Raw genomic sequence first — 23,179 nt, 5'->3', positions numbered from 1 at the left:
TGTTTTGGTGTGCAATGCCCTATAGCATCTTTTTGGGGGTAGAAGTTAAAACAATTTATGTCCAGGATGCGAGGGGTCTGTAGATATTTTCACAGCCCTCTTTTTGACTCGTGCGGTATACAGGTCCTTAATGGAAGGCAGGTTGGTAGTAATTGTTTTTTCTGCAGTTCTAATTATCGTCTGAAGTCTGTGTTTGCAGCAAACAACTCCACGCTATTCTGGATGAGTCCACAAAACCTTTATATCACTTAAGATAAGATGTGTTACAAAGTTAGATGATTCCGTTCGGTATATTAATATTCATACTTTAAGCCAGTGAGATATGGTTAGGTTAGTTTAGCATAACACACACAAAAAGAATAAAGATGACAGATGTCTATGGAGATTCTCAGTCATCCAGGTCATGGCTGTCCCAAAGGTGTTTTTTCAAGAGGCAGCTGGACTTTCTGGTTCCAGGGAGTTCAGTTGCCTCTTGAAAAAGCACCTTTGGGACTATAAAGATGACAACAACTTTTCAACTAAATACCATTGCTAGGCGAGGTTACAATGGGTATTACAGACTACCATGCTTGGTAGTTAGCACATTGCAAAAGGCTAGACTTCCATGAGTATTTAGAGTTTTCACAAACTAAATTAAAGTTAGTGTTGATTGTATGTGTGTAAAGCCAGGATGAGACTACTTGAAGGACAAAAATATGGAAAATTTTGCATTGCGTTTGAGTATTCACCTAGCCTGACTAGGTGGCTCAGTGGCTAAGACACTGAGCTTGTCGATCAGAAAGGTCGGCAATTCAGCGGTTCGAATCCCTAGTACAGGTCTCCTGCGTGAGCAGGGGGTTGGACTCGATGACCTCCAAGGTCCCTTCCAACTCTGTTCCTGTTACTATTCCCGAGAAAGGGTCTTTTTGAAATAAGAGTTATTTATTGCAAAGAAAATTTCTTTTATTAAGAGAATGCATAATATAATCTGGGACATTTCTGGCTAAAATATAACTCCCTGGATATGACACAGGTATCCTTGGGAAGAAATTCCTTGCAAAATACCAAGTGTACATTCTTTTAAAACGGTGTGTAATCTCTGCTAAATTGTTCTGTTTGGACTATTGAGCAAGGAAGAAATGCTGCTAACCAGCTACTTTATATGTGTGAACTCATTGTGTTCATCAAGGTCCAGGTGCTCAGTGTGTAAATGAGATTCAGGATGATGGGAAAAACGGAGTCTGGAATGTTTGCCTTGCAGCTATTGCTCTAGAGGCCTCTTGTAAAATGAGGTGTTACAATCAACTAGCTATGGGTCACAGCTCTGTCCCATGATCTGCCATGTGTTTGGTTAATCAAGTGTTTCTGTTCAGTTGGGCCTTTTGCAAATTGGGGGAAATTCATGGTTTCGTAAATGTGTCCTTGTTTACCGTCTGAGTTGGGGCGATCTTTTTTCAAGGTAACTTCTGCGCTATGCTTTTACATAAAACCATTGCAACAAAATGCGCTGTTTGTCGTATATGTTTTCTTAACTGAAAAATAAATGTCAGGTTGTCTCACTTACATTGAAGAATTTTGCAATTAAAACTTATGCTTTTTCCCCACCCTGCCTAAAGTTTGAACAAAAGTAGTTTTGTCCAAAACAATTTGTGTGGATATCATAGGTGTGTAAACAAGTTTTTAGCAGACTGGGTATGTATATTGAAAAATATTTATTTATTTACAGTATTTGAAGACTCTCCCAGTTGTATAACTCTGGTGTACAACAAAAAGGGGGAAAAAGCAATTATTGAAACAAGCAGTATTAAGCAATATTTGTTTATTTATTACCATTATTATTAATATTCATATCAAGATGAATGCCCGCAATGTCAATTACATCAAAAAAAACTCCATAGAATGAAAAGACTTTGTAAATTGTAAGAGTATTACACATTTCTCCAAGGGAAGTTTTCACATATAACGGGTTTCCTCCTTCAAATTGAGAAGGAAAGTTGATGTGGAGACAGAAAAAATATTGTACGTGTGATTGTAAGGGTTCTTGAATCTTAATTGTGTTTGAGGAGCTTGTGTTACAGAGTAGAAGAAGTCTACACTTATGTCTATGCAGTATCTCCCAGTGAATTCGCTCTTTTTTTTTCGGAAAAGAAAATCAAGCTATGTAGAATATGGGAATATGGTTTTGGCAGAGACCTGTGAAGTTAGAAGGTAGCATCTCAACTGTCCCAGCTTTACTTCAGTAGTGAGAAAGGGATTTTAGATCACATTGTGATTTGTTTGTTATCTGTGACTTTTTTCTGTCTGAAATGCACCAGGTCCATTAATAAGTTAAAGACACAAACATCCCCACTTGGTTTGTAAGTTCCTGTTGACAGGGCAATTTCATGCAGGTTTTTTTTGAGGATAAGCGCTAAGAAACTCTGACATTTCTGAGTAAACATGACTACAGCTCCATTTAATTCAGACACAGGGAATATTTTATCCAATGTTGCCTCTCTGCTTTTTCTCATGATTTGAACATTGCCTCTTTGTTTTAGTTCATTTCTGTTACTGATCTAGCCTCTGCTTTTCTGGATAGATAAAGTGATCCAGTGGAGGCAGCTTGTCATAAATACCTTGTAGTGCTTGTAACAGTGCTTGCTATTACATACTCCATTACCCTTAATGTAGGTTTGAATAACTGCCTAATACAAGAAAACAATCTGTTTACTTATTCATAAATCAATTTACATAGCGTCAAGTGCTGCAGTAATTAATATAACTGAACAAATTGCCATGTGAAGGATTTGTCTTTCGAATAGGCTCAATCCTGATATAGATTGATTGATAGATCGATAGATCGATAGGTAGATGATAGAATAGCAATACATGTCTGGTTTTACTGAGAACCATAAGTCTAATTTTTTCCAATGTTCATCTATTTTCTCCCGCTGTTCATTGTGGCTGATCTTCGGACAATTCCATTTATGACTTGCTTCTTGTATCATATGAACTAGGAACTTAGGTCTAATACCGTTTCTGAATCTTGTGAACAATGCACAACCATTTTCCTAAATGAATAAATGGGAATTCCTGCTTTCTGTTCCATATAAATAGAACTCATTGTTACAGAACATAGTTGGATTATAAACATGTACTGTAGTCTAATCTCAGAACTCTGGATCAAACATCTGTTATATTTCAAGAGTTTATTCCTTGGTGCCTTACAGTACGGGTGGGCTCAAATAGATTTGTTGAATTTTTTTTTAATTTTAGTTCTTGGAAGCCAACCAGTGCTCCGTTATATCAATTAACCAAAGATTAAATATCAATGAATTTTAAAATGTTTTTGTTTAACAAAGCTTAAAGCATCAGTCACCAAAACACAACTTTAATGTAGCATGGCAGAACATTCATATTAATTTTGACGTTTTCTGACCAATCCATCCTCTTATGCCACAAACTTTAATTTCTGGAGTTATAGTTAAATAATAGAGTATTTATTCAAGAGAAAACCCCTCAAAATATTCGCTCCATTTAAATGCAATAATAGAATGGTCCCTATAATGTAATGTTAAATTATTTTAAGGTCTGATCTCATCCTGCATTTTAGGCAGCGGTGTGTTGTTATAACCTGTCATCTCTAAAACCTTAAATTAGAGTAAACTTTCGTGGTATAAGATTGATCCTCAAAGGAGACGGTTAGTAGTTGTTGACTATGGATTTCTGCAAAGAAAAAATAAGGTGGACCTTGTATCTTGATCAGGTATTTCTTTAAAAAAAAATACTTTTGCTAGCTTTGTGATTTAACCTGTCTCCTTTTAATATTATACAGATACCTAAGATACCTAGAATAATAACTATATTAACGGAGTTTTATAGGTTCTTAAACATTCTTTCTTATGTTTAGAGATGAGAGGTTTTAACAGCACGCTGGTGAATGTTGGTGCAAATGCCTGTCACCAACTTTTGTGCTCCCCCGCCCCGCCAGGAAATATATTAGCTAAGTAAATGTGAACTTGTTGGTATGTTTTCACTTGAATGCTTGGAGTAAAACATTTAATTTTTAGTTAATCAATTTCTAGGGAGTTGGGCCAGCAATTGGTTTCTTGCTTGCAATCCTGCCTTAAACATCCTATTTTTGTTTGATCGAACGGGTTGTTTGTGAGATTTTAGCCTATTTCAACCTTTTTTCAACAAATGAGCTGTTAATAAGAGACGGTTAAATGCCTTACACAGATAAAGAGATAATGTAACAGGCGTTTTGTACGGCATTTGAAATCAGAGTGATTTTTCTTCTCTGTTCAGTATAACTGTGTTAATGGTAAAACTAACAATGTTTACGCTAAATTGTGAGCCGTTTACCAAATAAATGTCTTGTGCATCTCTTGGCTGAATAAGCATAGTGTGAAAGGTTTAATTTGAAAAGTCAGATGAAATTCAGATGGACTGATCTCAAAGACGTTTAGAAAGTACGTTTATTGGAAAACTACAGTTGTGTTTTCCACAATACCCGGGTGGGGAGGATTTTGAATTCATCTCGAATAAGAATGAAACATTCTTATTAAACCAAGTCTCAAAATATCTGTTACAAATTTAACATTATAGGAGAACAACACATGAAAATTTCCTTAAACTTGATTTTTAAAAACTTCAGTTTGTGTTGCTTCGTAACAAATTAATCAGCTAATCAATACTTAATTTTTAGTTTTAAGTATCAGATATTTTACACAATAACAGATTTGGCAAGATTAATCTATTTCAAATTAAGAAGGCATAAATGGTAGATCTATCTAACCGCCTGAATTATATCTGCTTGAACCCTAATGGGAGAGAGGCATAGATATTAAGTTACTCAGAAATATGGGCAATTGATCCCATGAAAAACAACCCTCTGAAAATCCACTATTGCCTTGGTAATGATTTTTAAAATACTTTATTTTACAGTCCCAGAAATCTTGGATAGAAAATACTTTCACCAAACGGGAATGTGTCTACATAATACCAAGTTCAAAGGATCCTCACAGGTAAATGAAAAGAGATACAGAAATATTGCAGCCTTTTAAGGTTTTAAACATTCTCACAAGAGATCTGAGAGAGGGATCTAATTTCTGCAATAGCAATTTGGATTCAAAAAAATTGAAGGGGAAATTCTGTGATATGAAATGGGAGTGTTTAAGAATTAGATGTGAATAGGAACGTAAGAAGAGGGTTTTTTTTTTCTTGAGGTTGGGGTCTAAGTGAGAAAAAGGATTTACGATTTCCCCCTTAATTTGTGTTGTATTGGATATATCCCATACCTGGAAACAATAGCGGTTTTTGTTTTGCTTATATCATCTTTGCTGTGTTACTTTTTTTCCTGTTGTCCTGTAGTGAACCTGTGCACAAAAAAAAAAAAGTTTTTTTAAATAAGAAAAGTCATTTCATATTTTTGTTCTATTAATGTAGTTTTTTGAAAGTGTGACCGTTTTTAAACTATCTTTTTAAATTTTTAATCTTAGATGCCTTCCAGGATGTCAGATTTGTCAGCAACTTGTCAGGTAAGCAGTTTTGCATGAAATAAAATATTTTTAAAAACTAGGTTAAACAAGACAAGTAAGTTATTCTGTGAGCACTATAATCTGTTTCAAAAGTCGAAATGCAGAGAAGGTAAAGAGCATAGGGAATGTAAGCCTGTATTAAAGTGAGCAGTAAACATGATTATCCCTGCTATCATGGCATTCAAGCCCTTAGATATTATCTCTCTTCCTAATATCATTATGAATCTTCATTATACTACAGTTTGATTTCTTTAATGTGACCTTTGAAACGGGAGCTTCTTTCTGAAAAACATGGGATTGTAATTTTTCAGAGACCGTGTCTGGTTTAAATTTGGTGGAAGTTAACAGGTAGAGACTGAAGTGCATTGAACATACTACGGCTTGTAATGTTATTGTAATGTGCCTGTCCAATTTCCTAAAGTGAGGATTTTGTCCTTAGGTGCTGCTGCGGTCGCTTGGTACGGCAACATGCCTGCTTCACCGCAAGCCTTGCCATGAAATACTCCGATGTGAAGCTAGGTGAAAATTTTAACCAGGAAGTAGAGGAATGGTCTGTAGAAAAACATACAGAGCAGAGTTCAACGGATGCTTACGGTGTCATTAATTTTCAAGGAGGCTCTCATTCCTACCGAGCGAAGGTTTGTACCCACAGTTCTATTTGTCTTCTAATGGTGGAGTCGATGAGCACTTCTGGAATCATCTTCAAACGCAATATCCGAAGCGAAGATTAAAATAGCAGTATTGGTCTTCAAACACAGACGTGGTAGGGTGGAAATAGATGGGAGTTGAGCCAAGTTCTCATGTGACTGAATTGCCCTTCAGTTTATAATATAATGGAGTTTATTATCTAAACTCTTTTTGTGATAAGCTTCCATGAATGGTGCTAACTATTATTTGTATTTCCCTTTTTGAAGTGGATTTTATATCCAAATCAATGGCTGTTAATTTATCCATTAATACGGATGTTAAATTTATTTAATTCAGCCTTTCAGATTTTCTTTGCCCTTTTCCTGATTTTGATAATGCAATGAAATGGAGGCATAGTTAAAGCACTTCACAATTCCATTTGTTTATTCTTAGAACTCCTAGTAGGAAGTACATGTACCTCTATGCCCCCACACACATTTGAATTAGTCATTGCGTTGTGGACATTTATTTCTTAGTCACCGTGTTGAACTTCTTGTACTTTAAACATATTAAAAACAATTAATGCAGAAACAATCCCACGCTAAGCTTGTTTTGCAATATATATTTTTTATTATTTTGTGATAAAAGAAAACTTCTCTGTTAGTCTAAGTGTCTATAAACTGAAGTTTTCGATAACAATGTGTCACCCCCCCAAGAAAACACTTCCTTCTTCCTCTGTTTTTGCACCTACAACATACAGACAGTGGTGCTTCCTCAGATACAAGAATTCCAGCTGTTGAGAAGTCATCACGTATACCTTGAATTCACACCAAATATATTGTGGAAATCAAGGCAATCCTGTTAAAATTGGTATTCTTAAAATGATATTTTGAAGAACAATTTAGGTTATACTTCTACTTTAAGTTTTAAAGACGTTTGTGTGTTGTGCTGAGCTATATTTTATTTTAACCATGGTTTGTTAACTAAGCCTTTATGGCTAGATTTGCATTATTAAATTATGAACCAAGCGGTAGAAATTAGAATGGCTATATTTGTAGAACACTGCTAAACCAAAATCGAACAAATCATTTTATGAATCCAAATATAGGGGCAGGTTTAATCTCTTAAAACATTCATTAGGAATTTTGAATAAACCTTTCAGCAAATATTTGTGTGTCACTGCACGAATTGTTTTATATTTTGCTTGTTTCGTAGTTAAAGGTTATTAACATTTTCCTTCTTTTGATAGTATGTACGATTGTCATATGACACCAGACCTGAAGCCATCCTACAACTTATGCTTAAAGAATGGCAGCTGGAACTGCCAAAACTTGTTGTTTCTGTACATGGAGGGATGCAAAAATTTGAGCTTCACCCACGGATCAAACAATTGCTTGGTAAAGGCCTCATTAAAGCTGCAGTAACAACAGGAGCCTGGATTATAACTGGAGGGGTGAACACAGGTGATGCCTTGACTTGAAACGTACTTCTGATGTACATTTAGAAGACAATTGGTCCTGGGTTGTGTTACTCTTTTGATGTCATAATGCCATGATGGCGAACCTATGGCACGTGGAGCCATGTCGCCGGTTCCTCTTCTGGGTTTCTGGCGCGCATGCCCTTAAGATGATCAGCTGATCTTTTTATGTGCAGCAGTCTTCCGCATTCCTGCATGGGCGTGCGCGCCAGCCAGCTGATCGTGGCACAGGCATGTGTGCCAGAAACCCAGAAGAATAGCTGGCTGAAACTGGAAGTTCAGTAGCTGAAACCGGAAGTTCAGTAGCTGAAACCGGAAGTTCATTTTCGGGCACGCACATGCGCCCAGGGCAGCTCCTCTTCCGTTGCCAAAAAGGTTCGCCATCCCTGTCATAATGAGTCAGAACTTGTTTTAAAAGTCCATGAAGGTAGCATATTTGGAAGCCTGGGATGACGCCAAGCTTGATAGATAACATAGGTAGCTCTTGACATATGACCACACTTGAGCCCAAAATTTCTGTTGCTAAACGAGGCAATTGTTAAGTGAGTTTTGCCCCATTTCACAACCTTTCTTGCCACAGTTGTTAGCGGAATCGCTGCAGTTGTTAAATGAGTAACACGGTTATAAGTGAATCTGGCTTCCCCATCGACTTCGCTTCTCAGAAAGTCGCAAAAGAGAATCACATGACCCCGGGACACTGCAACCGTCATAAATATGAGTCAGTTGCCAAGCATCTGAATTTTGACCACGTAGCCATGGAAATACTGCAATGATCGTAAGTGTGAAAAACAGTCTCAAGTCACTTTTTCAGTGCCATTATAAGCTTGGTCACTAAAATGAAAGTTTCTAAATCGAGGACTATCTATATAGTATACATTCTCATGATTAGAAGATGGTGAAACCAATGAATTAGACTATGGGAGAGGATGAAAGGGACTAATAATAGGACGACTGTGAAATGCTTCCGGCAGTGGTAACTTCTTGTTTTTTTAATTGACAAGCATTAATTGGTTGTGACGTATGAATCAACCTACTGAGTTTTGTGGAGATTTATTATCAATGTGTTGGCTTGGTGGCTAAGACACTGAGCTTGTCGATTAAAAGGTCGGCAGTTCAGCGGTTTGAATCCCCAGTGCTGCGTAACGGGGTGAGCTGCCGTTACTTGTCCCAGCTTCTGCCAACCTAGCAGTTCGAAAGCACGTAAAAAAAATGCAAGTAGAAAAATAGGGACCACCTTTGGTGGGAAGGTAACAGCGTTTCGTGCGCCTTTGGCGTTTAGTCATGCCGGCCACTTGACCACGAAGATGTCTTCGGACAGTGCTGGCTCTTCAGCTTTGAAACGGAGATGAGTCAGGAACGACTAGCACATATGTGCGAGGGGAACCTTTACCTATTATCAATGCACATATACTTTTGTCCTTGTGCAGGAGTTGCAAAGCACGTTGGCGATGCCCTGAAGGAGCACGCCTCCCGATCATCTCGAAAGATTTGCACTATTGGAATAGCTCCTTGGGGAGTGATTGAAAACAGGAATGATCTTGTTGGGAAAGACGTAAGTTCATAAAGCAATTGTATGTGCTCTTAACAGGGGTGGGGTGGGGGTGGGGAATGAAAATTATTTTTCTCGTAGCTTGCTGCAGAGTGGTTCAGGAATGGGTCATCGGAGTCCAATCTGCCCAGAGACTGAGACTTGAAGTTAAGGCCACACCTTCCTGCTGCCGTTTTCAAACAAGTGATTCTGGGTCATAAAACATAAAATCAATAAAAACCAATGAACAAGGCAAGGCAAAAAAAGTAAATATAGCTGAAAAAAGTTATAATCTAAAGATGTTAATATAAGCAGGAAACAAGATCCTTAGCAAACATGGAACCCCAAGGCCCAGCACATAACCGGGCCATTTTTCTGTTCAGGTTTTGATCTGAATTCTTAAGGTCATAAAATAAAATTGTAAAATGAATGGGGTTGAAAGGTGGAGAGAGTTTACATTTTGCTGTTCTGCCCCAGCTTTAGCAGAAGCAAGAAACAGACTCCTTGTCACGAAAACCCCCTCTTTATTTACCTCTTGTGAATTAATGGCATTCACCCACCGAAAAGTCCAGGCAAGAGTCCTTCAAAGAATTAACTGCAGCAACAGACCTTATCAGTTCCTTGCGCCTGATCTCCCAGCCAAAAGGCTGCAAATTAAGTTCTGGCAAGCAGTTTTAGTGGCACGAAACACAATAAGCAAAATCTTCAGAAATACGAACGGTTGTCTCCTACGACAACCACTCCCCTTTCCTTCTATTTATTCCCCAGCCAGGGAGGGGCCAGTCAGTGTCCACATGTGATTTGCTTCCCGAGTTGATTCCTTGTCCTCCGTTGCTCACCTCTTCTAACTGCTCTGCGCATACGTGCATCTGGAACAGGCCCCAGCTGTTCTTCCTCCTCACTCATCTCAGCCTCCAAAGGCAGCTGCCTCTCTGGTGGCTGCGAAATGTCGGACAGCCCTTGTTCTGTCTCTGTAACTGATGCAGAGCATCTATCAGAGCCTTCCCCAAACTCCAGCATTGGCCCAAGTTCCTCCCCAACCTCCTCATCGTCCGTCCATGACGGGCCATGACATTTGCGTTAGTTGACAAACTAGTACAGTATATCAGAGTAAATCAAGACAAATTCTATTTTGGACACATTGAAAGCCTTGATTTTGCAATAAATATTTTAAAATGTTAAAAAAAAATGTGTTGATGCGTTGCGGTTTAATTGTAATAGTATTCCATCATCATCATCAGCCATTTAATCATGTCTGACCTTTGGCCACTCTGTGGAGCAGCACTCTCCATGCCCCCTCTGTCTCGCACCGCCTCCTTCAGATAGAAAAATGGAATAAAGTCATATGCAAGTTCATCTTGTATTACCACTTTCTTTTCTAAAGGAACAAAGGATTGATCCTTAACTAATTGATAGTGTGATTATTGGCAATTGTAGACTGTTTGTTTTTTTGAAAGAGTAACCTTGATTTATTACACAGGAACAGATTAATTTTGTTTTATGTTTAGGTGGTTGCTCCCTATCAAACTCTGCTAAATCCTTTAAGCAAATTAAACGTCCTGAATAATCTTCATTCCCATTTCATACTGGTGGATGATGGCACCGTGGGAAAATACGGAGCAGAAGTGAAATTGCGGCGAGAACTGGAAAAAACAATCAGTCAGCAACGAATTCATGCAAGTACGTGTGGTTTATGGTTATAATGATAGAATCGACTATTTTACTGTACATGAAGTGACATGACTTTCAGACTAGACAATGGGTGATAAAGTGGTTTGTGGAGCTCGTATAATTGGTAGGAGGCCAATTTTTTTTTTTAAAAAAATTGTTTTAGTTATGGAAGGTCAATTCATGTATATTTATTGGTAAAACGTGCATTACATCTATTTCAGTTTTTCAAATAGATTATGGCAAAACTTTTGATAGCGCAATATTTTGTAGCCATAAAAAAAAAAAATGCTGTGAAAAATGATTGCGTGTTTACAGTATTTTAAGTTGCATTTATGCTGACTTAGCTGACTGTGGTAAAACCACACTTTAGGCCTTGTGCATGATTACCTGTATTTAAAACATGTGCTGATCAAATTTTGACTTGTTTGTGCAATGAAAGACAAACGTTGAGTCTAGTCTGTTTCAATTCTGTGGGAGTCAATGGGTCCCGGATTTTGGACACATTCTCGGTCATCCAGGCACGGTTGTCCCAAAGGTGCTTTTTTTAAGAGGCAACTGGACTTTTCTTTTTTTCTTTGAAAACCTTTTGCTTCTCATCCAAGGAGCTTCATCAGCTCTGACTGGATGGTGGGGAATGGAAGGATTTATATTCCTTGCAGACAGCTGGTCATTTGGCTGTGGATGCCGGCATCTCGGGTTTCAGAGGCTCCATCACTTTTGATAGATGGGGAAAAACTTGCACCCGTTGATAGGGCTCGCAACTTGGGTGTCCTCCTGGATGCTCGGCTATCCCTAGAAGACCATCTATCGGCCGTGACCAGGGGGGCCTTCGCACAGGTTCGCCTGGTGCGCCAGTTGCGCTCTTTCCTGGACCGAGATAACCTTCGCACAGTCACTCATGCCCTGGTTACTTCCCGCTTGGATTACTGCAATTCCCTCTACATGGGCCTGCCCCTGAGATGCACCCGGAGACTCCAGCTGATCCAGAATGCAGCCGCACGGGTTGTTATGGGAGCCCCTCCTTACTCCCATATAACACCCCTCCTGCGTGAGCTGCACTGGTTACCAGTGGTTCTCCAGGTCCGCTTCAAGGTGCTAGTCCTCACCTATAAGGCCCTTCATGACTTAGGTCCAGGATATTTGCATGACCTTCTCCTGCCTGCCTCTCACTGTCCTGTTCGCTCACATAGGGCCCTCTCCTCAGGGTTCCGACGGCGAGCCAATGTCGCCTTGCTGTGCCCAGGGGTAGGGCGTTCTTGTGGGTGCTCCCACCCTCTGGAATGAATTACCTACTGAGCTCCGGACGGCTCCTGATCTCCGCTCCTTCCGTCGGGACTTGAAGACTTGGCTTTTCAAACAAATAGGCTGAGACTGATTCCGGGCTTTATTATTTACTACTAATTAATTTGGATTAAATTATGATTTTCTTGTACTTGTTTCTTAACTTGTGTTCGCCGCCCTGAGTCCTTCGGGAGAATGGCGGCATATAAATACATGTAATTAATAAATAAATAAATAAATAAATAAATAAATAAATAAATAAATAAATAATAAATTTGCATCCTTTTAGAGAGTTGTTGAGGCCACTTGAAGGCTTATCTGTGTGCAAATGGGTGTGGAGCCTTCTTGGAACTGCTGAAAGGACTATGTTGTAGACTGGGGATAGATGAACAGCCCTCTCTCAACAGAGAGGGAGGGATACGACATCAGTATCTCCAGTCTACCATGCAGTCCTTTCAGCAGTTCCAAGAAGGTTCCCCCACTCATTTTTGGATGAGAAGCAAAACGTCTTCAAAGAAAAACAAGAAAGTCCAGTTGCCTCCTGAAAAAAGCACCTTTGGGATGGTCTGCAACTTAGTCCATCTGAAATACCTTGCTTCGAAAGGTTTTGCCCTCTGGTGCACCGTTTCACCCCATTACACATTACAGGACGGAGAGTTTGAGTATAATGTGGATTGCAAGTGTATTTCACCTTTCTGCCAGGTTGTTTAAGGCAGTTGAGCGCAGGTTTCCCACACGATCTTTCATGCAGGTGTAAGCAGCAGCTGGGCTTATTTAATTTCTGCAAGCTTTAGTGATCCTCAGGCTTTTAAAATGATATAATGTATTCAGCTATCGAGGGTCAACTATACTGGAAAATTGTAACCTCTGTGGCCTTTGTAAATCTTGTCATTATTCATATTCATTCTACTTTTTAATCCCTGTTCATTGTTCTTTGCCTATTCATAACATTCTTTGAAATACCTCAATATATATGTGTTGTGCATAAATACTTCTGCAAGATTGTTATATCCTCCATAGTTCAGTCTTTATCCCAGGTGCATATTGATTATTCAGGAAAAGTTGCTCAATCCAGTTAAGTACCGTATTTTTCAGAGTATAAGACGCACCGGAGTATAAGACGCATCTACCTTTTTTGGTGAAGAAAAGAAGAAAAAGAAATCTCCCTCTGCCTCTGAGCAATTTTGCCTTGTTACAGCAAACAGCAAACAGCCTGATTTATTTTCTTTTTCGTTTTCTGCATAGCTTGATTAGCATAAGGAAAAAAAAAATCTGCTCCAGCAATTTTCCTCTTTGCAGCAAGCAGCAGAGCCCTGCAAAACAGCTGAGAGCAAATCAGCTGAGAGTCGGGAGGCCGATCCAATCAACTTGTGCTAATTAGGCTGTGCTGAAGCTGAAAGGAGCTGTTTTTTCTTGCTGTTTGCTTGCAAGGAGGTAACTGCTGCGAGGCAGAGGCCAAAGGGTGGGGGTCAGTGGGTGGGCGGGGCTACATTTGGTGTATAAGACGCACCTAAATTTTCACCCCCTTTTAGGGGGGAAAAAGGTACGTCTTATACTCCGAAAAATACGGTAATAACGCTCATCCCTCATTGATTAATAATAATAATAATAATAATAATAATAATAATAATAATAATAATAACAACAACAACAACAACAACAACTTTATTGTCATTGTAGGTGTATACACAGTATACCCATACAACGAGATTCACTTAACACCCAAAGACCAGGTCCAACACACATAACAATCCCCAAACACACTCCCACCCACCACAAATTCCCCACCCCTAAAACCACCTAAGCATCCACACAACAGACCAAGTAACGCTGTCCAACAGCTCACTGATGGTGGCCCTTGAGTTCATTGTTGAGTGCAATTATAGCTCTGGGATAAAAACTATTCAGAAAACGTGTGGTCCGAGTTTTAATTGTTCTGTATCTTAATAGCAGTGACATTAATTTTGCCAACCAATAGAAATTGTGAAGTCAATTTAACAACACCACAAAACCCTCTTAATATGTAGAGGATGCACATTCAGTCTTTTTTATATTGTAAAGTTGGGGTTTTTTAATTTAATTAGAAAAGAAAAAGAAACCTGTTTTGAGTGAATAAAGCATTTTTATATTTTCTTTAAAACCTCTTTACCTAGGAATTGGCCAAGGTGTCCCTGTGGTGGCACTTATCTTTGAAGGTGGTCCCAACGTTGTCCTTACTGTTCTGGAATATCTTCAGGAAAACCCTCCTGTGCCAGTCGTGGTCTGCGAGGGGACCGGCAGAGCTGCAGATATCCTGGCTTACGTTTATAAGCAAACAGAAGAGGGCGGGTAAGCCATTTTAAGCATCGGCCACCTGCGGTGGAGCTGATCTCCATCAAGTTGGGTTGTTCGTCCCTCTTGCTTAATCTTTTATAGATATCATCTACATTTGTGGACTAGAATCTGTTTCAACCTTGCTATCTGAGATGTTGTTGTGGCCTGTCAGCTGCCAGCCCCTCCAGCAGCTGAATCAGAGGAGGAGGAGGAGGAGGAGGTGTGGGAATCAGGGCAACCTGGGAGCTCTGAAGGGAAAGAGGGAATGGAGCTGTCAGAGAGAGAGAGAGAGAGAGACAGAGAGACAGAGAGACAGAGAGAGACAGAGAGAGACAGAGACAGAGAGAGAGACAGAGAGAGAGAGAGAGAGACAGAGAGAGAGAGGCAAAGCCTGTGCCGTCCGTCAGCCCTCAGATGGAGAGTCAACAGCCCCCAGGTGTAGAGGTGGCTGATGAGGAAGAGGAGGAACAGCTGGGTCCAGTGCCTGACGCGCGGATGCACAGAAGGCTAAGGAGAGGAGAGCAGTGGAAATCAATGGGCCGATCCTTGGGACGGAAGAGCCACCGCTGCTAGCGAAGCCCCACCCTAGCTCTGGGGATAAAAGGCAGGGGGAAGAGATAAATAGATGTGGCAGAGAACTATTCATCTTCCGGACGGACTGACTTGTTAGCCAGCAAGAGAAACTTTTTGCCGGGGCTGCTGGCACTCCTACTGAAAGGAATCTTTGAGTTCATTTCAGAGAGTTTGGGGAGCTGGGTCAGAACAGATGTGTTTAAGTACAGGCTGACTTTTCTTCGTGCAAAACTACTACGTATGCTCAACCACTGAGCTATATAACACGTCCCTATGATGAGAGCAGTTTTTCTGCAGTTTTTAACCTAAGTGCAGTTGCCTGAGAAACAATTGATTAGAACCCAGTTCTGTAACGGCCCCAATTTTCTCCTCCTCTAGCTCTGAACTTTAAAAAAACGTCTCCCATACTTTGCATATGATCATTATGCAGAAATTCTGATTTCTTTCTTTAACCTCAGAAGCATCCCTGATGGAGCTGAACCTGAAATCATTTCAACAATCAAAAAGACATTTAATTTTGGTCAGAGTGAAGCGGTTCATTTATTCCAGACGCTGCTGGAATGCATGAAAAAAAGGGAACTGGTAAGTCAGTCTCCGCACCGCAACAAGAAGGCTTTGCTTTAATAAATATTTCACTCTGGGAAGAATTAAAATATATTCCAATCCAGATAATGTTGTCTACTTTGTGAATATTACTAAAGTTAGAATTCCCATTTCAATTTAACATGATATAATCTGTGTACAGGGACGCGGTGGCTCAGGGATGTGGTGGCTCAGTGGCTAAGACGCTGAACTTGTCGATCGGAAGGTCGGCAGTTCAGCGGTTCGAATCCCTAGTGCTGCATCACGGGATGAGCTCCCGTTACTTGCCAACCTAGCAGTTCGAAAGCACGTAAAAAGTGCAAGTGGAAAAATAGGGGCCACCTTTGGTGGGAAGGTAAACAGTATTCCGTGTCCCTTTGATGTTTAGTTATGCCAGCCACATGACCACAGAAATGTCTTTGGACAGCGCTGGCTCTTCGGCTTTGAACTGTAGATGAGCCCCGCCCCCTAGAGTTGGGAATGACTAGCACGTATGTGCAAGAGGAACCTTTAATTTACCTAATCTGTGTACATGAGAGGCAGTAAAAAGCTTTCTTTCTTTCTTAATCTAATTTTCAAAAACAGATTACAGTGTTCCACATTGGGTCTGATGAACATCAGGATATTGATGTTGCAATCCTTACAGCTCTACTAAAAGGTTCGTTTTTTCTTTCAAAGTGATATTGTTTATCTTAGAAGTTAAGATGGTTCCACACTACTTTTTGGTAGGACCAGGGATGAACATCTGTTCCTTTTGTTGGCTGTCTTGTTTCTGATTGGGAACTGTTTTGGGAATCCCCATTTTGGGGGGGGGGACATTCATCTTTTTGCTGTTTATTTGATTGACTTTTTCGGATCCTGATTTCATCATCTCTTTGTAATGGTGGGACAATTACCGTATTTTTCAGAGTACAAGACACACTATTTTTCCCCCTAAAAGAGGGTGAAAATTTGGGTGCATCTTATACACAGAATGTAGCCCCTCCCACCCACCAGCCCCCGGACTTTGGCCTCTGCCTCCCAGCAATTTGCCTCCTTACAGCAAACAGCCCGTTTCAGTTTCAGCTTCAGCACAGCCTGATTAGCACAAGCAACTGATTGTCAGTTGGATCTGCCTCCCGAGGATCAGCTGTTTCACGCTGCAGGGATTGCCGCTGCCTATTGCCCATTCTGATCCCCGCTGCCCAGAATGGGCGGAAAATGGGGCACATGGAGGCTGAAAATGTAGGCGGCAATAGGCTATGGCAATCCCTGCAGCCTGAAACAGCTGATCCTCGGGAGGCAGATCCAACCGACAATCAGCTGCTTGTGCTAATCAGGATGTGCTGAAACTGAAACTGAAACGGGCTGTTTGCTGTTTGCTGCAAGGAGGCAAATTGCTGGGAGGCAGAGGCAGATTTTTTTTTCTTGTTTTCATCCCCCAAAAATGTATGTGCATCTTATAGTCCAGAGCGTCTTATACTCCAAAAAAATATATAAAACTGTCTGAACACTAGATAATTCTTGGCTTCATTCTGCATAAACTTGCCATTTCTTTTATGATACCTTCCAGCATATTGATGGAGTGGTCAGATATAAACAACATTCACCGATCTATTAATTTCAGGCACACTTTATTCTGTTGGATCTCTGGTGCTTCCTGAGCTTGGTTGTTTTCCTACAGACACTTCATTGCCAAACTAAGTAACATCATCAGTGCACTGAGGTATCATCTTCAAGAAAAAACAACCAAGATCATAGAACATCAAGGACCCCATCGTTCAACCCGAGCTTCAGATATTCTCTTCTATCGGCACACTTCATTCTCTAGCTCTTTAAAATAAGAGCATCTACATTTAATAGATCTTTCTCACCTTCAAAAGCTTTCCTCCAATCCACAGGTGCTATTTCCCTTAAGCAAAATATTAAGCAAAATCAGTTTGTTTTTAACGTACAGTTGTATTGGCTCTGGATACTTTTGGAATTAGGCTTTTGTGACAAGCAGGTTAAATTTCAAAACTTTTTTTTTTGTTTTGTTTACGTTTGTTTTTAGGGACAAATGCTTCTGCATTTGACCAGCTTATCCTTACCCTTGCTTGGGATCGAGTTGACATAGCCAAAAATCATGTTTTTGTTTATGGACAACAGTGGCTGGTAAGTAAAGCTGGCAGTTGGAATAGGGACAATATAAATAAGATTGCTGATAACCAGATCGAGCAGACATAATGCTGGGCTACCTCATCTCCACAATCCCCCAGGGAAATTAAACAACATAATTTTTTTACTTAAGCAGATTCTTAATTTATCAGTTTACAAAAGAGGAATTGTTATTTAAAATAAACTCTTGTTTGCATAGTACTCTCATATGAGCCGAGGTGGCACAGTGGGTTAGAGTGCAGTAACTGCAGGCTATTTCTGCTGACTGCTGGTTGCAATTTGGCAGTTCGAGTCTCACCAGGCTCAGGGTTGACTCAGCCTTCCACCCTTCCGAGGTGGGTAAAATGAGGAGCCAGATTGTTGGGGGCCATAGGCTGACTCTGTAAACGGCTTAGAGGGGGCTGTTAAGCACTGTGAAGTGGTATATAAGTCTAATTGCTATTGCTAAGTAGGAAGGAAGGAAAGGAAGGAAAGGAAGGAAGGAAGGAAGGGAGGGCTGTGGTTACAATGCAGCATTGCAAGCTAACTCTGCCGACTGCCAGCAGTTTGATCCTGAATAGCTCAAGGTTGATTCAGCCTTCCATCCGAGGTGGGTAAAATGAGGACCCAGATTGTTGAGGGCCAGAGGCTTAGAGAGGGCTGTGAAGTGGTATATAAGTCTAAGTGCTATTGCTATATTTGGGCAATATTGTGTCAAGTTTTGTATTTCTATCTGTTGTTAATTTAAGCATGGCCACCTTACAATTTCATTCAGGTTGGCTCTTTAGAGCAGGCTATGTTGGATGCTCTTGTGATGGACAGAGTTGCCTTTGTGAAACTTCTTATTGAAAATGGAGTAAGCATGCACAAATTTCTGACAATTCCCAGACTGGAAGAACTATACAACACTGTAAGTTGAATACCATCCATTGCAAAATCTCCATATACTGTTTTTAAAATCTCTGTCATGGAACTAGGTTTACATTTTCATCTAGAAACCAAGCAAAATGCATTGAGGGATTGAAATACGGTACAAATTTTCCCAATAATTATTTGCTAGATAATTTTAATAGAGGATTTTATTGTATTCCAACTTTATTGAAATGGAATCCAATAGAATAGCGGAATAGAAGTTTTGCTCCTTCATATCAATTTGTACATTTGTACATTTTTCCTTCTGCTGAGTAAAAACCTTGCTTGGGCAGAACTATTTTATAATGTTTTAAAGTGTTTCAATTTCAGTTTTAAATATTGCAAAAATATAGCTATTTTTCTAGTTAAACCAAAATAAGGAAACAATCAGCATTTAGTCGTTCTTTTGCGATTTGTTGCTTGCCTGAAATTATCTAAAAGTCTTCATGTTTTTTCCTTTCTTCATCAAGAAACAAGGCCCAACAAATCCAGCATTGTTTCACCTCGTTCGAGATGTCAAACAGGTAAAGATTTCAGTTGATAAAATGTCTTCGCATTCCTTAGGACCTCATAAACCGTATTCACCTCCTCCCTTCTCTCAGTTTAGTATAATTTTGTTTCTGACAAGATTGTGGGAGTTGAAGCTCCAAACTATCTGGGGTGGGGGGGGGAAGGGGTTAATCAAGGCAGGGGTGGGCTTCAGAAATTTCAGCAACGGGTTCTGCCCGGTTGCTGGGTGGGCGTGGCCTAGTCAGCCTCCTGCACCACAGCGGGGGGCGGGGGGGGGGCTTTTTGCCTTCCCCAGGCTCCGGAGGCTTTCCTCGAGCCTCTGGGAGGACGAAAACTGCCTTCCCTGGGCTCCAGAGGCTTTTCCAGCCTTCCAGAATTTCCAGGAGGCCCGTTTTTCCCCATCCCCGAGCCTCCGCATGGCCTGCACTTTCCTCGCATCCAAAACCGACCGCATGGAGACTCCTGGGTGGGGAGGGGCCAGCCAGAGGTGGAATTTGGAAGTTCTCCCGAACCTGGCCGAACCTGTAGCAGCCCACCCCTGAATCAAGGGTAGGGGGGCTATTGTATTTAGCCGATCCTTTCTTTTTTTAAAAAAAAAACGACACTAAAATGTTTTGAATCTCCATTCTGAATTTCTATTTTTTGTCTACAGGGAAATCTTCCTCCAGGGTACAAACTCACTCTGATTGACGTTGGACTTGTTGTCGAATACTTAATGGGAGGAACCTACCGGTGCACATACACAAGAAAACGCTTCCGAGTGATCTACAACAGCCTCAGTGGCAGCAACAGGGTATGTGATTTGTTCTTTTTAATGTGAGAAATGAAAATGTGTTTCCCAAACATGTAAGTAGAGTTGGCTTCTTGCGAATCAGCCTTTCTCCCTTGTGGCTCTGCCTATCCGCTAAGATCTTGTGCAGATGCTCCAACTGTAGTCTTTAATCTTAGGCAAAGTTGGCACCCTCAGTTGGCCATCTCCATCAGATTTTAGTTGATGTGCAGGTACATCAGGGAGAAGGCCCCCCATTCAGATATTCAGTGCTAAGCTGTATAAAGCTCTGCAGGACATTGCAAGCATCCCAGTAGAAACGTAGCAGCCCATGAAATGCTTTCAGAGCAGAAGTGATATGTTCATGGTAAGTGGCCTCCCTCTGGATACTTAGATTAGGTCCAGAGCATTTCACGTGCATTTTCTTTATATATACATATACATATACATATACATATACATATACATATACATATACATATACATATACATATACATATACATATACAAATCATAATATGTAATATATAACAATATGCACAATACAAACAATCAACAAGTGCTCCCCCACCCCTCAGGATCATTCCTGCTTCCAAAATCTTAAAGCTTCTTCTGGTGGTGGTATCCCCCTTCCTCCCGAAAACACATATATTAGGAACTGTTTCCACGTGCATTTTCTAAGGGAACAGAAATATTATTTCTACTGAATATTCAAATAGCCTTTTAAGATAGGTGAGTTGTGGATATTCAAATGGCCTTTTAAGAGTTTTGGCTTCAAAGCCTAGTCCAATAGCAGTGTGCAGTAGCTGCCAAAAAAGCCAACACAGTTCTAGGCTGCATAAACAGAGGGATAGAATCAAGATCACATGAAGTGTTAATACCACTCTATAATGCCTTGGTAAGGCCACACTTGGAATACTGCATTCAGTTTTGGTCGCCACGATGTAAAAAAGATGTGGAAACTCTAGAAAGAGTGCAGAGAAGAGTAACAAAGATGATTAGGGGATTGGAGGCTAAAACATATGAAGAACGGTTGCAGGAACTGGGTATGTCTAGTTTAATGAAAAGAAGGACTAGGGGAGACATGATAGCAGTCTTCCAATATCTCAGGGGCTGCCACAAAGAAGAGGGAGTCAAACCATTCTCCAAAGCACCTGAGGGCAGAATAAGAAGCAATGGGTGGAAACTAATCAAGGAGAGAAGCAACCTAGAACTAAGGAGAAATTTCCTGACAGTTAGAACAATTAACCAGTGGAACAACTTGCCTCCAGAAGTTGCTCCAACACTGGACGTTTTAAGAAGATGTTGGATAGCCATTTGTCTGAAGTGGTGTAGGGTTTCCTGCCTGGGCAGGGGGTTGGACTAGAAGACCTCCAAGGTCCCTTCTAATTTATGTTATGTTATGTTATGTTATGTTATGTTATGTTATGTTATGTTATGTTATGTTATGTTATGTTATGTTATGTTATGTTTATTATATTATATTTATTATATTATATTATTTATTATATTATATTATATTGCCTTTTAAGATATCCCAGTTTTGTAGACAGAAGCTGGATGAGAGGATTCCCCCCCCCCCAGTGCATTCATAACTGACTTGCAGTTAATCTGTGATGTCCCCATTCTCTCACCTCTGTGGTTATATTAGGCTGTATTACTTATTTAAAACCCATCCGGGTTTTATAATTTTAGGTAATGGTTTCTATTGTTTCATGCAACTCTGGCAACGTATTTGAATAACCATCTTTTTCATTTGTTCTTAACCTTTTAAAAATATGTACCTATATGTAGCGCTCCGGGCGAAATGCTTCAGGCAGCACTCCTCAGTTGCGTAAAAGCCACGAACCTTTTGGGAACAGGGTGGATAAGAAAGAAAAAATGCGGCACAATCACTTCATCAAAACTGCACAGCCTTACAAACCAAAGGTAGGCAACAGCAGCTGTTCCCTTGGCATGAATATTAATGCTACATACATAATATATTGTACTCCTTGTCAACTGTTTTATTTTTTGTTTCAATATGTAAAAAAAGAGAGTAAAGGAAAGCACACAAAAACTTACCTTGTTTTTAAACAAATTATTAAACCTTGAGAGCACAAATTGTTATTCACCAATTTTTCCAATACTCTATGTTGGGAAAAGGCTCATAAACAGAATGTAAACAAAATATCTCTAATCCAAGATAGTAAATCTGGGGAAGTTCTGTCTCTTTGACCCTGAAGAGTGTTGTGCTTCAGTACTAAAGAAATCCATAAGATTTCATAGTGGTAAATTTCAGATTCAGGATATATATACCCACATCCCCAAACTACAATTATTTTTGAATCATGAATATTTTGTGGATATCAAATTAAAAAAGGACAAGTCCATATCACAGAAGTTAATGTTCCATTATCTTTTTAAGTTAAAAGTTATCTTTTAATTGAGGTTCTCTAGGCTTAGGTAGAGAAGCTATACTGAAGTAGGGATCAAATGTTTTGCAGATGTTTTTGCTGCGTTCCAGCTACCATTATTTGTTTAGATGCGTGGGAGCTAGCAAAAGGAAGATCAGGTTTTTAAAAAAGCCATATTATCCCTTCAATTTTTCCTCACTGCATTTTTTGACAGGAAAGATGACTGGGAACATTGCCCAGTATTCCTGTATATCCTTCTCCTGTGCTCCCCCAGTTTATGGCCATCCCATAATCTAGATATGAGCTGCTCTTAAGGGACTGGAAATAATTCCAGAAAGCCATGCTTTAATTGTACGGTATTGTTACTTTTTTTCTCGTTCGAAGTTGTGCCGGATGCTGTTGAAGGTTTGCCCTAGAATGCAAACTTTTTTTTTTGTTTTTGCATTTTTTTTTTAAAAAAAATAATAAATTATGAGTTCTTCAATGATAGGGTCTTGGTTTTGTTTTTTCCTCCCCCTTTTGAAAGGCTGATACTGCCACAGATGAAGGAAAAAAGAAAAAAACCAAAGATGACATTGTCGATATCGATGATCCGGAAACCAGGCGCTTTCCGTACCCTCTTAATGAGCTGTTACTTTGGGCGGTGCTAATGAAGAGGCAGAAAATGGCGCTCTTTTTCTGGCAGCATGGCGAAGAGTCCATGGCAAAAGCCTTAGTGGCCTGCAAGCTTTACCGTTCCATGGCCTATGAATCAAAACAAAACGACCTGGTCGACGATACCTCAGAAGAACTAAAAGAATACTCCAGGTGAGCGTTTCAGCTTCTTAACGTATCTCGTTATGTGTTGTTTGACAAAATTATACTTCGTAAAGAGGACAACAGTCCCACAGTTAGAATCAATTGTCTATTTCAGTGGTTCTCAACCTG

General features: G+C 40.0%; 1 protein-coding gene across 2 annotated transcripts in view; it reads left to right on the top strand.

Moving 5' to 3' along the window:
* Positions 1–23,179, top strand: part of TRPM7 (transient receptor potential cation channel subfamily M member 7) — a 64,557-nt gene that overhangs the window by 14,683 nt on the left and 26,695 nt on the right. For both annotated transcript variants that reach the window (XM_070953694.1, XM_070953693.1), the window contains exons 2-16: positions 4,906–4,985; positions 5,460–5,498; positions 5,938–6,136; positions 7,375–7,588; positions 9,030–9,154; positions 10,639–10,810; positions 14,236–14,410; positions 15,427–15,550; positions 16,136–16,208; positions 17,583–17,683; positions 18,441–18,575; positions 19,048–19,101; positions 19,740–19,880; positions 21,651–21,785; positions 22,779–23,059. In XM_070953694.1, the coding sequence (XP_070809795.1) occupies positions 4,906–4,985; positions 5,460–5,498; positions 5,938–6,136; positions 7,375–7,588; positions 9,030–9,154; positions 10,639–10,810; positions 14,236–14,410; positions 15,427–15,550; positions 16,136–16,208; positions 17,583–17,683; positions 18,441–18,575; positions 19,048–19,101; positions 19,740–19,880; positions 21,651–21,785; positions 22,779–23,059 (2,048 nt within the window). The remainder of the gene's footprint in view (positions 1–4,905; positions 4,986–5,459; positions 5,499–5,937; positions 6,137–7,374; positions 7,589–9,029; positions 9,155–10,638; positions 10,811–14,235; positions 14,411–15,426; positions 15,551–16,135; positions 16,209–17,582; positions 17,684–18,440; positions 18,576–19,047; positions 19,102–19,739; positions 19,881–21,650; positions 21,786–22,778; positions 23,060–23,179) is intronic.

The sequence above is a fragment of the Pituophis catenifer genome, unplaced genomic scaffold, assembly GCF_029215685.1.
Source record: "Pituophis catenifer annectens isolate HBS135680 unplaced genomic scaffold, rPitCat1.0.hap2 SCAF_14, whole genome shotgun sequence".
Classification (NCBI taxonomy): domain Eukaryota; kingdom Metazoa; phylum Chordata; class Lepidosauria; order Squamata; family Colubridae; genus Pituophis; species Pituophis catenifer.
Note: the sequence above shows the minus strand (reverse complement) of the source record. Positions and strands in the feature narration are given on the sequence as shown.